Source organism: Salmo salar, chromosome ssa14 (assembly GCF_905237065.1).
Source record: "Salmo salar chromosome ssa14, Ssal_v3.1, whole genome shotgun sequence".
NCBI lineage: Eukaryota > Metazoa > Chordata > Actinopteri > Salmoniformes > Salmonidae > Salmo > Salmo salar.
In genome coordinates this window covers 4,154,215-4,166,057 of record NC_059455.1, presented here as the reverse complement: position 1 = coordinate 4,166,057, position 11,843 = coordinate 4,154,215, and the positions used below count along the sequence as shown (strand labels likewise).

The window sequence follows — 11,843 nt, the reverse complement described above, 5'->3', positions numbered from 1 at the left end:
TGGTGGTAGGCTCACTGGCTCAGCCACTATGCTGCTGTGTAATTATAGACAGTGGAGAAGCTGTGGTGGGGGTGGGGGTTTTCGAGAGCAGAAGCAGCTGCTGGCATCAGTTGAGGCGATTCAGCAGCCCCCCCCCGGCACACTCCCCAAGGGATGAGAGTAAATGGGACCAGACCCTGATTGGGAAAGGGAGGTGGAGAGGGAGGTTGATCCTCAAGGCAGTCTCAGCCCACTGGTTTCGGGAGGTAGCAAGGCCGTGACTATCGGACTTCTTACTGTTCTGAGAAGAAATCAATGGATGCTGGACCTCCATGGAAATGGGGACTACATATAATGAAGCATAGGAAGAGTTGGGATAGTACGGAGATCAGGTGGTGCAGAGGCAGGACAAAAGTGCTACTGTTTATTATTGTCAGGGCTTTGCTGCCACAGGAATTTAGATGAAATGATAGAACAGTGCACCAGACAGTAGAGGAAATGTTGTCATACACAGAAACTCTCATTTGGTGGTATTGTATGCTTAAAAGATTCCCCATTCACCAAGATTTCCCATTTGCTAAGTCATTTGCCAAGTATAGGATAAGGTTGTTCATTGTGATTTGTGTTCATTGTAATATTGAAAACAAATAATATAGATTAAATAAGGGATTTGCAACAGCACACAATTTGGATTTCAGCACATTAACAAATCAATAGGGGAACAGTAAGTAACAGACAAGTACTTCACTTCAACAGCTGCTCAATGCTCATAATTCCGATATGGCGCCACTTTGACACTCACTACAATACAATGTTGCTGGTAGACAACATAAATGGCTCCTGATCTCATTGCCACTCAATGTGTGGACTTTGTTGCCCTGGGGAACTCAAAAAGGGCAGCTCTACTATGTTTACTCCTCTCAACATTCCTGGGATGGGTACTCAAGGCAGATGACCAAAGCGTTGTCTTTCCATCTGTCACTACAAATGAGTCATAATTTGACATACAGCTGCATCGTCAAGCGATGCCTAGATAGATCCATTCAACCATTTGTTGAATGGAAAATTATAAATTAATCGGGGAGTAACAGAGTGGGCTAGAGGGGATTTCCATCCATCCCCCTGCTTTGCATCTTCCCAAAATGTCAGTGTCACCTTACCAAAATAGTATTTATATCTATGTGGTGCGAGCTGGCTACGCCACACCCCTTTCAGTCTATCTCCTGCCCTCTGAGCGCTTGTTTTGCAGGTCCCCTCTTGATCCTGCAGCCTATTCTAAAAGGGTAGGAGAAGTCTGCTTCCTCTTTTTCACCAGACCTGAGTTGGGTCACTGTGGTAGGGAGTCACCTCTCTTGTCTCGTAGTCGGTGGTACCTCAATGGTCTTGGAGCTATCCAAAAAACCTCAAGTCTAACCAGATATCCTCAAGTTCTCTGCACTTGCATCAAAGTTTCAGCACTTCAGCGTTGTTCACTCGGCTTCTTCACCCAACATCCAAGTTTCCCTTTCGCCTTTCCAGGAACGCTTCCATGGATCAGTCGAAGTACCGCATGGCGGGCGTGCAGGACAAGCTGGAGGTGCTGGGGGTGGAGGACGATGCGGGCAATCCCATCAGTGCCCTGACCATCCTGTCGCTGCTGGAGCGTGTGGCAGGCATCATCGACAACGTCCAGGCTGGCCAGCAGCGCATGGAGGAGCAACAGCTGGACCTGGAGACCAACATCAAGACCATCCAGGGTGATGTCCTGAAGCTGGCCAAAGACCACACCACCACCAGTGGCACCGTGGAGAAGCTCCTCCAGAAGACGCGTAAGGTCAGCTCCAATGTCAAGGAGGTGCGCACGCGCGTGGAGAAGCAGAACTTGCGCGTCAAGAAGGTGGAGACCACACAGGAAGAGCTGCTGACCCGTAACAAGTTCCGAGTCATCATTTATCAGGTAACCGTGTTCACCATTGGGTTGCACTTGGTAGTGAACTGGGTAGTCAAAAAAATGCACTGTGAAAAGGAGTGTGGAGTGTGCGTTCACTAAATGTTGCTAGTCAAAAAAAGCTAGCCCCAATATTTGGTGACAAAAGATGTCAGCAACTCCAGGTCCAATAACGATTTGTGGTTTTCTGAAATAACAGAATAAAAAGAGTAATTAGTATGCAATGTAAACAATACCAGGATGCAGTGCTACAATATTACCATGAAGTAATATAATAAGCTGCAATAATAATAACTGATAACATTCACAATCAGCTGTAGAATGCACCATTAGGTTACATAAGGAAACCGTAACTGAAAAGCTCCACAAGGATGTAGGGCAGAGCTACAAATAAAGAGGCCAATGATACACAGGCCAAAGGGCCATGATGATGAGCAACAGCTAGCAATTCTCCATTGTGATTAGCATACAAGTTACAGAACTAATGGAAAAATGTACCTGAGCACATGAACGAAAGAGGATACCATAAAGCCTATAGAAATAATACCTTGTGGTAATAAGACCTTGCGTGGCCGAGGTTACACTAAAGGAATAAACACTGTACACGTTCTCTATACAGATACCAATTACAGGGCATTAGGCTTCAATGAGTAATAGAAAATAATTTAACTCTGTGTGCTAAAATAGCAAACAACATGACACAATATGCAATTAAGAAAATATGATACGGTGCTTACTGTTGTATGAACGCACACATGTACAAACTTACGTTTAGTAATGAAACAACAGGCAAAGGTGCGCCGGGGGGAGATATGCTAATGCATACAACAAGTTCGGGCAGGTTCTGACCTGGCGAATATGCAAATGCACTCATGCAGAGCAGGTGAGTATTGTACACCATGGGTGTACCAGAAGTTGCAACAAAACTATGCTCAGTGGTCTAATATGCTCTATAAACAATTGATACTATGTGTGTATAAAGTATTAATGATACATCAGCGAACTATCATCTGAGCAAGTCTATTTATTGGCCAGTGGTGCGAGTCAGTGAAGATATACTGTACTAGGTCAGTTTTAAGTCGCTGGATATTAGATACAGTTTAAGCAAATTAGAGAGGGTTCACATCTTCATTGGTAGATATTAGAGCAATTTCAAGACAGTAACAAATTAAAGCGCTGACTCTGTTAAGTACGAGTTAGATGCATTGAGAAATGGGTACCATTTAAGGGCCTTCAAGTACTACTGCCAGGTAGCCTAGCAGTTAAGAGCATAGGGACAGTCAGGAAAAAAACATGCCCCACTCTAAGACATTGGCATGAGTGAAGTTATAGTATATATCTTTGATGAAAATAGATACTAGGCAGCCTAAAAGAGACTTCAAGCCTTCTGTATTAATAGGACATATAGCTCCCGTTAAAGGGACTTCCGGGGGCAATGAAAGCTCTGTGTGCTTTCCACTGAAAGAAGCAGCTGCTGTGTGGCCGTGACAGAGAGTCCTATTCTGGGAGAATGGTATGCTCCCCGCTGCCAATGGGGACACGATAAACTGCCTTCTTATGTGGCAGCAGACTGTTAGGGCCAATCTGAAGAACGAGGGTCTGCCAATCACGTGACCCCGCTCTGGGGCAACCTCTTACTAGACTAACGAGAAACTGATATCAGCAGTCAGTGGGTGTCACATGTATTTATTGTCAAAGAATGAAGACGGTAGTGATTTCCTCTGTAGCGATCAATGTTGGAAAGCCGCCATTTTTACTGGGGCCTTTAGCTCTCAGATAAGTCATGGCATTTGAAACACCATTGCTTTAAATCCCCCTGAAGTTGATGTCTGCACCCATGCGTAAATCTAATTAGCATAACAATAAAAAATCCCCCCAAAATCTGTTAGTTTAAGCATTGGATGCATCTCAATCCACTGCATCCACCGATGTCGCACTTCCACATCTGCGTTGAAAGGTGACTGAGCTAGAGCTGTGTTTGTCAGACCAAGAGACATCCCACAAAACACCAGTCTCAACGTCAACAGTGAATAGGCGACTCCGGGATGCTGGCCTTCTAGGCAGAGTTGCAAAGAAAAAGCCATATCTCAGACTGGCCAAAAAAAAGAAAAGATTAAGATGAGCAAAAGAACACAGACACTGGACAGACGAACTCTGCCTAGAAGGCCAGCATCCCGGAGTCGCCTCTTCACTGTTGATGTTGAGACTGGTGTTTTGCGGGTACTATTTAAAGAAGCTGCCAGTTGAGGACTTCTCAAACTAGACAGTCTAATCAAATCAAATCAAATCTAATCAAATGTATTTATATAGCACTTACATCAGCTGATATCTCAAAGTGCTGTACAGAAACCCAGCCTAAAATCCCAAACAGCAAGTAATGCAGGTGTAAAAGCACGGTGGCTAGGAAAAACTCACTAGAAAGGCCAAAACCTAGGAAGAAACCTAGAGAGGAACCAGGCTATGAGGGGTGGCCAGTCATCTTCTGGCTGTGCCGGGTGGAGATTATAACAGAACATGGCCAAGATGTTCAAATGTTCATAAATGGCCAGCATGGTCAAATAATAATAATCACAGTAGTTGTCGAGGGTGCAACAAGTCAGCACCTCAAGAGTAAATGTCAGTTGGCTTTTCATAGCCGATCATTGAGAGTATCTCTACCGCTCCTGCTGTCTAATGTACTTGTCCTCTTGCTCAGTTGTGCACCGGGGCCTCCCACTCCTCTTTCTATTCTGGTTAGAGACAGTTTGCGCTGTTCTGCGAAGGGAGTAGTACACAGCGTTGTACGAGATCTTCAGTTTATTGGCAATTTCTCACATGGAATAGCCTTCATTTCTCAGAACAAGAATAGACTGACGAGTTTCAGAAGAAAGTTATTTGTTTCTGGCCATTTTGCTGATGCTCCAGATACTCAACTAGACTAAAGAAGGACAGTTTTATTGCTTCTTTAATCAGGACAACAGTTTCCAGCTGTGCTAATATAATTGCCAAAGGGTTTTCTAATGATCAATTAGCCTTTTAAATGATAAACTTGGATTAGCTAACACAACGCGCCGTTGGAACACAGGAGTGATGGTTTCTGATAATGGGCCTCTGTACGCCTATGTAGATATTCCATAAAAAATGATCTGTTTCCAGCTACAATAGTCATTTACAACATTAACAATGTCTACACTGTATTTCTGATCAAGTTGATGTTATTTTAATGGGCATTTTTAAAAATTTTCTTTCAAAAACAAGGACAATTCTAAGTGATCCCAAACTTAGTGTACATGTCGGTTGTTTTGCTCTAGGATGCCCACAGGCTTCACAAGACTAATTTTGAGGGTCCCCCGTACCAGTTGAAAAAATGAATGGAAGTATACAGTACCAGTCAAAACACACCTACTTATTCAAGGGTTTTTCTTTACTTTTACTATTTTCTACATTGTAGAATAATAGTGAAGACATCAAAACGATGAAATACACATATGGAATCATGTAGTAACCAAAAAAGTGTTAAACAAATCAAAATATATTTTATATTTAAGATTCTTCAAAGTAGCCACCCTTTGCCTTGATGACAGCTTTGCACACTCATGATTCCATATGTGTTATTTCATAGTTTTGACGTCTTCACTATTATTATACAATGTAGAATATAGTAAAAAATAATAATTAAACATCCTTGAATGAGAAGGTGTATACAAACTTTTGACTGGTACTGTATATGGAGACTGTTTAGTGCCAAAAATAAGTGGTTAAATACAAGTTTAAAAAAAATGTTTCCTGATCTTTATTATATCTCAGATATAAGAAAGAGGACAGACACTTTTTGGGGGGACTATGTGTTGTTCCATGTAGTGAATCTGTTATGCAATGCGTTTGTTATGCAATGCGTTTGTATAGGCTAATATCAGTAAGGCCAAATAAACATTTTCATCAAACAGTGCTTATACTCTTATGGGTAATGGCAAATCATTATATATGACTGATCTTTAAAGGCCTAGGGGCTAGCTTTTCATGGAAATATTTGAGGGGAATTGTGAATGGCCATTAGTACAAATGCCTGTCAGTCTCTGTAGTCAACTTTAAAACATGGCTTCTGAAGATGATAGTTATACTACACTTTACAATAAGTGTTTAGTGAATCTCATCTTTCCTCTATGATGATCCCTAGGAGGGGCTTCATTTCCCTCTTGCCTGAATAGGACAGTCTGAGTGTAGTATTTCCAGATGACTGATTTGCTGTCGGTTATTCTGAGGGCCTGGCTAGCAGGGCAGAGATCTCCTAATATAGTACTTTTGCCTCTGACGCAGCAATGGCTGCAATGGCCATTTAACTTTAGCTAGGAAGCAAGCACTGTTTGTTATAGAGACAGTCATTGCCAGTGGCAAAGCACGGCAAGCCTGACAAATGTGACACAACAGCTCAGTATGGGCCAGTAATAGGACACAGATAAATGGCTGTAGATTTTCTGGGGGTGGCATTGTTTGAGGATAGATATTGGGCATGTACAGCCAAACTTTCATTCCAAGCTAGAATGAACAAACACAAGGTAACAACATATTTGTCAAGGTAATGTGTATTCTGTATAGCAGCAAGGTCTTTGTTGTAGAAGTCAAGCTGTCGTTATCCCTTGTTTTGGGGTTATACATTATAGGGCTGATAAGCCAATCACATGGACATCATCAATCTTATACAGACACTGAATGACCAGCTACTGTAGGACTGACAGAGAGAATTTAGAACATATTGCGCAGTCTCCTACTCTGTACCGTGAGCCTGATCCGTCCATGTGCTGTTATGTAACCATGACAACAGAGGCACCAATCAGGTCAGATTTCAACATGAATAAAGTAGCATCGAACGCACACCATCCGTTGACGGAAGCACAAGCCCAATGTGGTTGTGACCAATGACTGTCATCTTATGGGTGGTTGCCATGTCGGTCAGCCAATAATCTATTATTATTGTCGGGCAACATCCCGTATGAAAATGAAAAAAATATGCTGGCCCACATTCCCTGGTGGTGTAATTGTTGTGTCATTCACAGAGTCTGGGCATGTTCAGACGACTCACCCTCTTGATTAATGTGAGTGATTGTTGGAGGTGGCTGAATCTTTATTAGAATTAATTGGGTCTCAGATTCAAAGTCACCTGCAGAACCCAGCAGGTTTCCCAGTCATCAGAAGGGGGGTCACTACCACTTTTTAGGAATGCATAATAGACAGGGAGATTCAGCAATTAGGCCTTGTATCACATAGTGCTAGTAATGTAAGTTTTAACACTAAAAGGGTTGTTGGAAGTACTCGTTAATGGCACATCTTTCGATGCTATTCTTGGGTTTATAATTGATCATGTTTCTCATATGTTTCTCATGTTGTGGGCTAAGTTGTCTTGAGTTATTTGCTGAGAACACCCACTCATATATGTCCATATCTTGCGGACTGCAATGACACAGTGTGGTTTAGGCTACCATTGAGAAACTGATCTTTCCACCAACCTCTGTGATCCCTGTAGAAAAATTGGCCACGGTATTGAGTGGTTACTGGCATGTAATATATAGCCCAGCGGGACATATACTGTTGCAACCTCAAAGGGCAAACTCAAAGACGTAGCAACCGTTACAAAACCAAACGTCTGATAGGGAGAGAAGAGAAAGCTTGTAGAAGTTCTCCATAATTGCCCAAAAAGTGAAAAGTCAAGCAGACCTGGTTTCAGGCCACATGGTTGGCATTTTTGGGACTATTCCATTGCACCAGAAAAACGTAATCAAGTAAAAAAAAAAAAAAGACTAATACTATTTGAACCCAGGTGTGCACTCAACCATTGGCTATATAACTTAAGAAGCCAACCCATATTATTGTACATTAAAAGAGTTAATTTGCCTTTCTTTAGGGGGAACATGAGATCCCTTCGGTGGCTGTGACAAAGACCCCAAAAGGAGCTGTTGGTATGGAGGGACTGGTGATCGAGCCAGACACCTACGATGTCCCCGAGGACATCTCCTCAGACGAGGAATACATGACAGTGGACGAGACTGAAGGAGGCTCCAGAACCGCCCGCTTGAAGGCGTCAGGCATGAAGGGCATTGAAAGCATCAAGCAGGCCTTCTCCAAGGAGACCATGACCAAGACCAAGGACAACTTGGGCACCAAGTTCCACAACATGGGCGAGAAAATGGTGCCCCCCGAAAGACGGGAGAAGATGCACCAGGCCAGCGAGCGCATCAAACACTCTGGCGAGAGGCTGAAGGAGAACATCGCCAAGAAGGCCCCCACCAAGGAGTCCTTCCGCATCAAGCTGAAGAAGGAGAGGACCGTGGCCGAGGGCCAGGAGGGAGCTGAGGCTGACGGGGAGGTCGATGAGGCGGTGACCCCAGTCAAGGGAAGAAAAAGCCCGGAAGTCAGTAAAACCCCGGTAGTAACCTACACAGAGGTTGTAACGGAAAGGGAAACCAAGAGGGAGGGTCCCGTGGAGGAGCCGGCCGCCATCCGGATAGGGGAGGTAGGGAAATTCACTGTGGAGGCAGTGGAAGAAGGCAAGGAGGACGAATACGACAGGAAGTAGATCTCCAGCATGTTGCCGCAACACAACGAGAAGTCACCAAAATAGGAAGTGAAGCCGGGTAGGAAGAGAGCTTGCGGTGTCTTGCAAGAGAGATGGTCTGTGACAAATCAACATCGACGACAGACAATTTACATTATCAATCCGTTTAAAAATCAAAGAGATACTTCTGTTGGATATACAGTACCAGCCAAAAGTTTGGACACACCTATTCATTCAAGGGTTTTTCTTTATTTTAAAAATGTTCTACATTGTAGAATAATAGTGAAGACATCAAAACGATGAAATGACACGTATGGAATCATGTGAAAGTGGTTGAGAGAGTGTGCAAAGCTGTCATCAAGGAAAAGGGTGGCTACTTTGAAGAATCTCAAATATATAATATATTTTTATTTGTTTAACACTTTTTTGGGTCACTACATGAATCCATACGTGTTATTCCATAGTTTTGATGTCTTCACTATTATTCTACAATGTAGAAAATAGTAAAGATAAAGAAAAACCCTGGAATGAGTAGGTGTGTCCACACTTTTGACTGGTACTGTGTATACTGACCGCTCTACAGAGGAGTGGAAAGAGTTGTGTAACTGACCTGATAATCTATAAAGATTGTGTTTCTGGGGTGTCAGATGTTTGTAGGTTAGTGACCCACTGTCACATGTCATTGAAATTGGCTGTTATTATTTTCAACTTTGGAATGGTTTTTAATGATATGGGTTGTAATGTACGTGGACACATTCACACACGAACACAGAGAAATGTGTCAAATGTAACATTTTCATGGAAAGATATATTGGGATGAATTCAGGTCAGGGGTTGTTTGGGGCATCAGTACATAAGTATTGGGCACATTGGTAACTAATGTACATGAACTGCTATGTTGAGTTTGCAGTTGGTTTAGGCGTTAAAGTTAAGTACACACAAAAACAAATTGTTCCCAGATGTTTGGTTGCTAACCGATTTCTTTGACTAGTCAAGAAAAAACGCTCGCAAGTTAGAAATGAATTTCCACAAAGTGTTTGGAAGGGAAAAGAGTTCAACTGAAAGGAGAAAAGAGAGATTGCGAAGTACCTTGGAGATGATTCTGAATGTTGAGGAAGTTTGTGTATGATATTGATCTTAAACCTGAATGTAAAATGTTGTACATAGCATAACCGTAATCATGATATTGGTCAACACAGATCTCAGCTGGACTCTGAAGGGTTTGAAAAAGTAAAGCTATACAGATACAAAACTACTGTATAGTTATGAATGACAGACTGGGTTCTGTGTGTTTCAAAATCCAACAAGGATTGACCATTTGGTTACAATGGGTTCTGTGGCAAGGTTACAGACAAGATACAGTAGGTTACTTTTAATTTTGCCATTAACAAGCAGACGCATCGTAATAACAGTTGAAGATTATGTTGAATCAAAATGTAACCATATGGTGAAAAGCACACTAACTATTTAGCCTAGAATAAAATGCTTTTTTATTACAAGGAGGTTATGCAAAGCTTGAGAGTTAAATGTCATTTTTCAAATGAACTATGTGCTGTGAATTTAATTTCAGTGGTCTGAAGATAACTAGATCGTAGTGTGTATTATTGTGTAGTGCACTAGTGTTAAGAAAATAAAAAAATATATTTGAGGAAAGCATTAAGTCATGTAAATGGCTTTAGGTGTACCTGTAACATTGATGGCACTAGAAGGTTTTGAGCACTGATGTAATTCTGTGCAATAATGTGAGAATTTCGACAGAAAAGGTAACACGTGTATAAAGATTACAAAGCAACCTAATATTTCAAAGTCATTTCAAAGTCATTTCTTTCTGAATACAGTTTACAGCATGTTTATGCCCTTCTTTTGATAACCTAGAGATACATTGCTTTCATTTGTTATGTTAATAATGGCATCAACTATCCAAAGGGAAATGTACATTCTGCTGTGCTCACATATTTGTGGGCTGAGTCTAAATTGTAGACCTACAGTAATTCATGTTCAACCACAAAGAAAAGTGTATGTTAATATACTACTGCATTAAGCCTAAGTAATGTGGATTAGATTGATTTGAGCCCAATGTATTGATGTCAATGAGTAAAGAGAAGTACAATAGGTAGTGGTGGGTAGTTGAATTGTTTCTTACTAGTTCACAGGAAAATATTGTCATTGAAGTATGTGTGCTACATAATTGACAAAAATGTGTAGTCACTTTATTATTATCTTTTGCCAAACCCCCTGCCAAATATTTCCTAAAAGTGCCAATGTTTTCTTGAGATCACCATCCAGGCATTGTCGCTGTTCTTAGCAAATGACCAGCTACATTGATTCTGGGATTGTAGCCTGCAATAAGGCACATCCTTTTATTCGTTGGCACCAATATTTTGTTTATTTGTTTGTTGTCTGTGTAGTGATACATATACTTTAGATGAAAGTACATTAGCGTATTTTGTATTGAAATTCTCATTCATATGTGTAACTATGCAAATGAAGAATAAGAAGTAAGTTTGTGTTTTAAATCAACCTCTTACTTAATTTAGATAATGTAGCCCAATGTTAGACCAATTGAATTAAAACTGCCAACTGGATCTCCAAAACCTCTCCTGTGGCCTGCTATTGTTAGATAAAAATAGGGTTGATGAAAGTCGAATGGGTATGCTATATTGATGGAAAACAATAATTGTCATTGATATGCATTGTGGTATGTGACACGTGCAAGCAGCATCACATATATTCATGATTGTTTTCTTTTTGTATTAATAAAGGCCTAATGCCACCTATATTAATCAAAACAATATCACTTCATTGTCTTCGTGAAAGGAGAGTGGGCTGTTGTTCATAATGTTCAATCTTCACAAACGTCTAGACAGAGTGAACTTCAGTACCTCAGTGACTTTGGCACTTGCTATAACTTGCTAGAACCCATAACAGCGTGTCGATCTCATCTACAGTTCAAATTAAATCACTAACTTGATGTAGACTCGAGCAAAGCTCAATCAGTCAACTCAGTCAGCAATGTCCTGAAGATTCACTTCTGCCCTTGCATTGAGCTATAAATGAAATACCACTCAAACCAGGCAAGTCCTCTGTGTGGTGAGAGGACAAAGTTGCAGTTTGTCAGTGTAAATATATTGCCCTTAACAAAAACTCCTGGCTACAGTGTACATGTGGTACAGGAATGGCACAATTCTCAATGCAATCCTTGCTGATCCTAACAAGATGGACAGCCTATATCCTGGGGAAACTCTCTAGTGAATGTGGATTAATGGCTGATCCATGACTATCGACAATATAACTCAAATCTGCATTATCCAATATATTCTGTCACCTAAGGTATCTTATACAGACTGTGCAGTCTTCCTGTTTTTGTCCAGGCACGGCTTTCAAACCGTTCAAAAAGGGTTTCTTACA

General features: G+C 41.4%; 1 protein-coding gene across 1 annotated transcript; it reads left to right on the top strand.

Moving 5' to 3' along the window:
• Positions 1 to 1,187: 1,187 nt before the first annotated feature.
• Positions 1,188 to 11,227, top strand: cavin4a (caveolae associated protein 4a). The gene is made up of 2 exons (XM_014139138.2): positions 1,188 to 1,915; positions 7,785 to 11,227. Exons 1-2 carry the CDS (start codon positions 1,508 to 1,510, stop codon positions 8,454 to 8,456), a joined length of 1,080 nt encoding a protein of 359 aa, XP_013994613.1. The 5' UTR covers positions 1,188 to 1,507; the 3' UTR covers positions 8,457 to 11,227.
• The last annotated feature ends 616 nt before the right edge of the window (positions 11,228 to 11,843 follow it).

Excerpts from the sequence above, each read along its gene's own strand:
- cavin4a (XM_014139138.2), top strand. The coding sequence starts at position 1,508 with ATGGATCAGTCGAAGTACCGCATGGCGGGCGTGCAGGACAAGCTGGAG. Across the intron at positions 1,916-7,784 it reads TCCGAGTCATCATTTATCAG|GGGGAACATGAGATCCCTTC; the intron begins GTAACCGTGTTC and ends GCCTTTCTTTAG.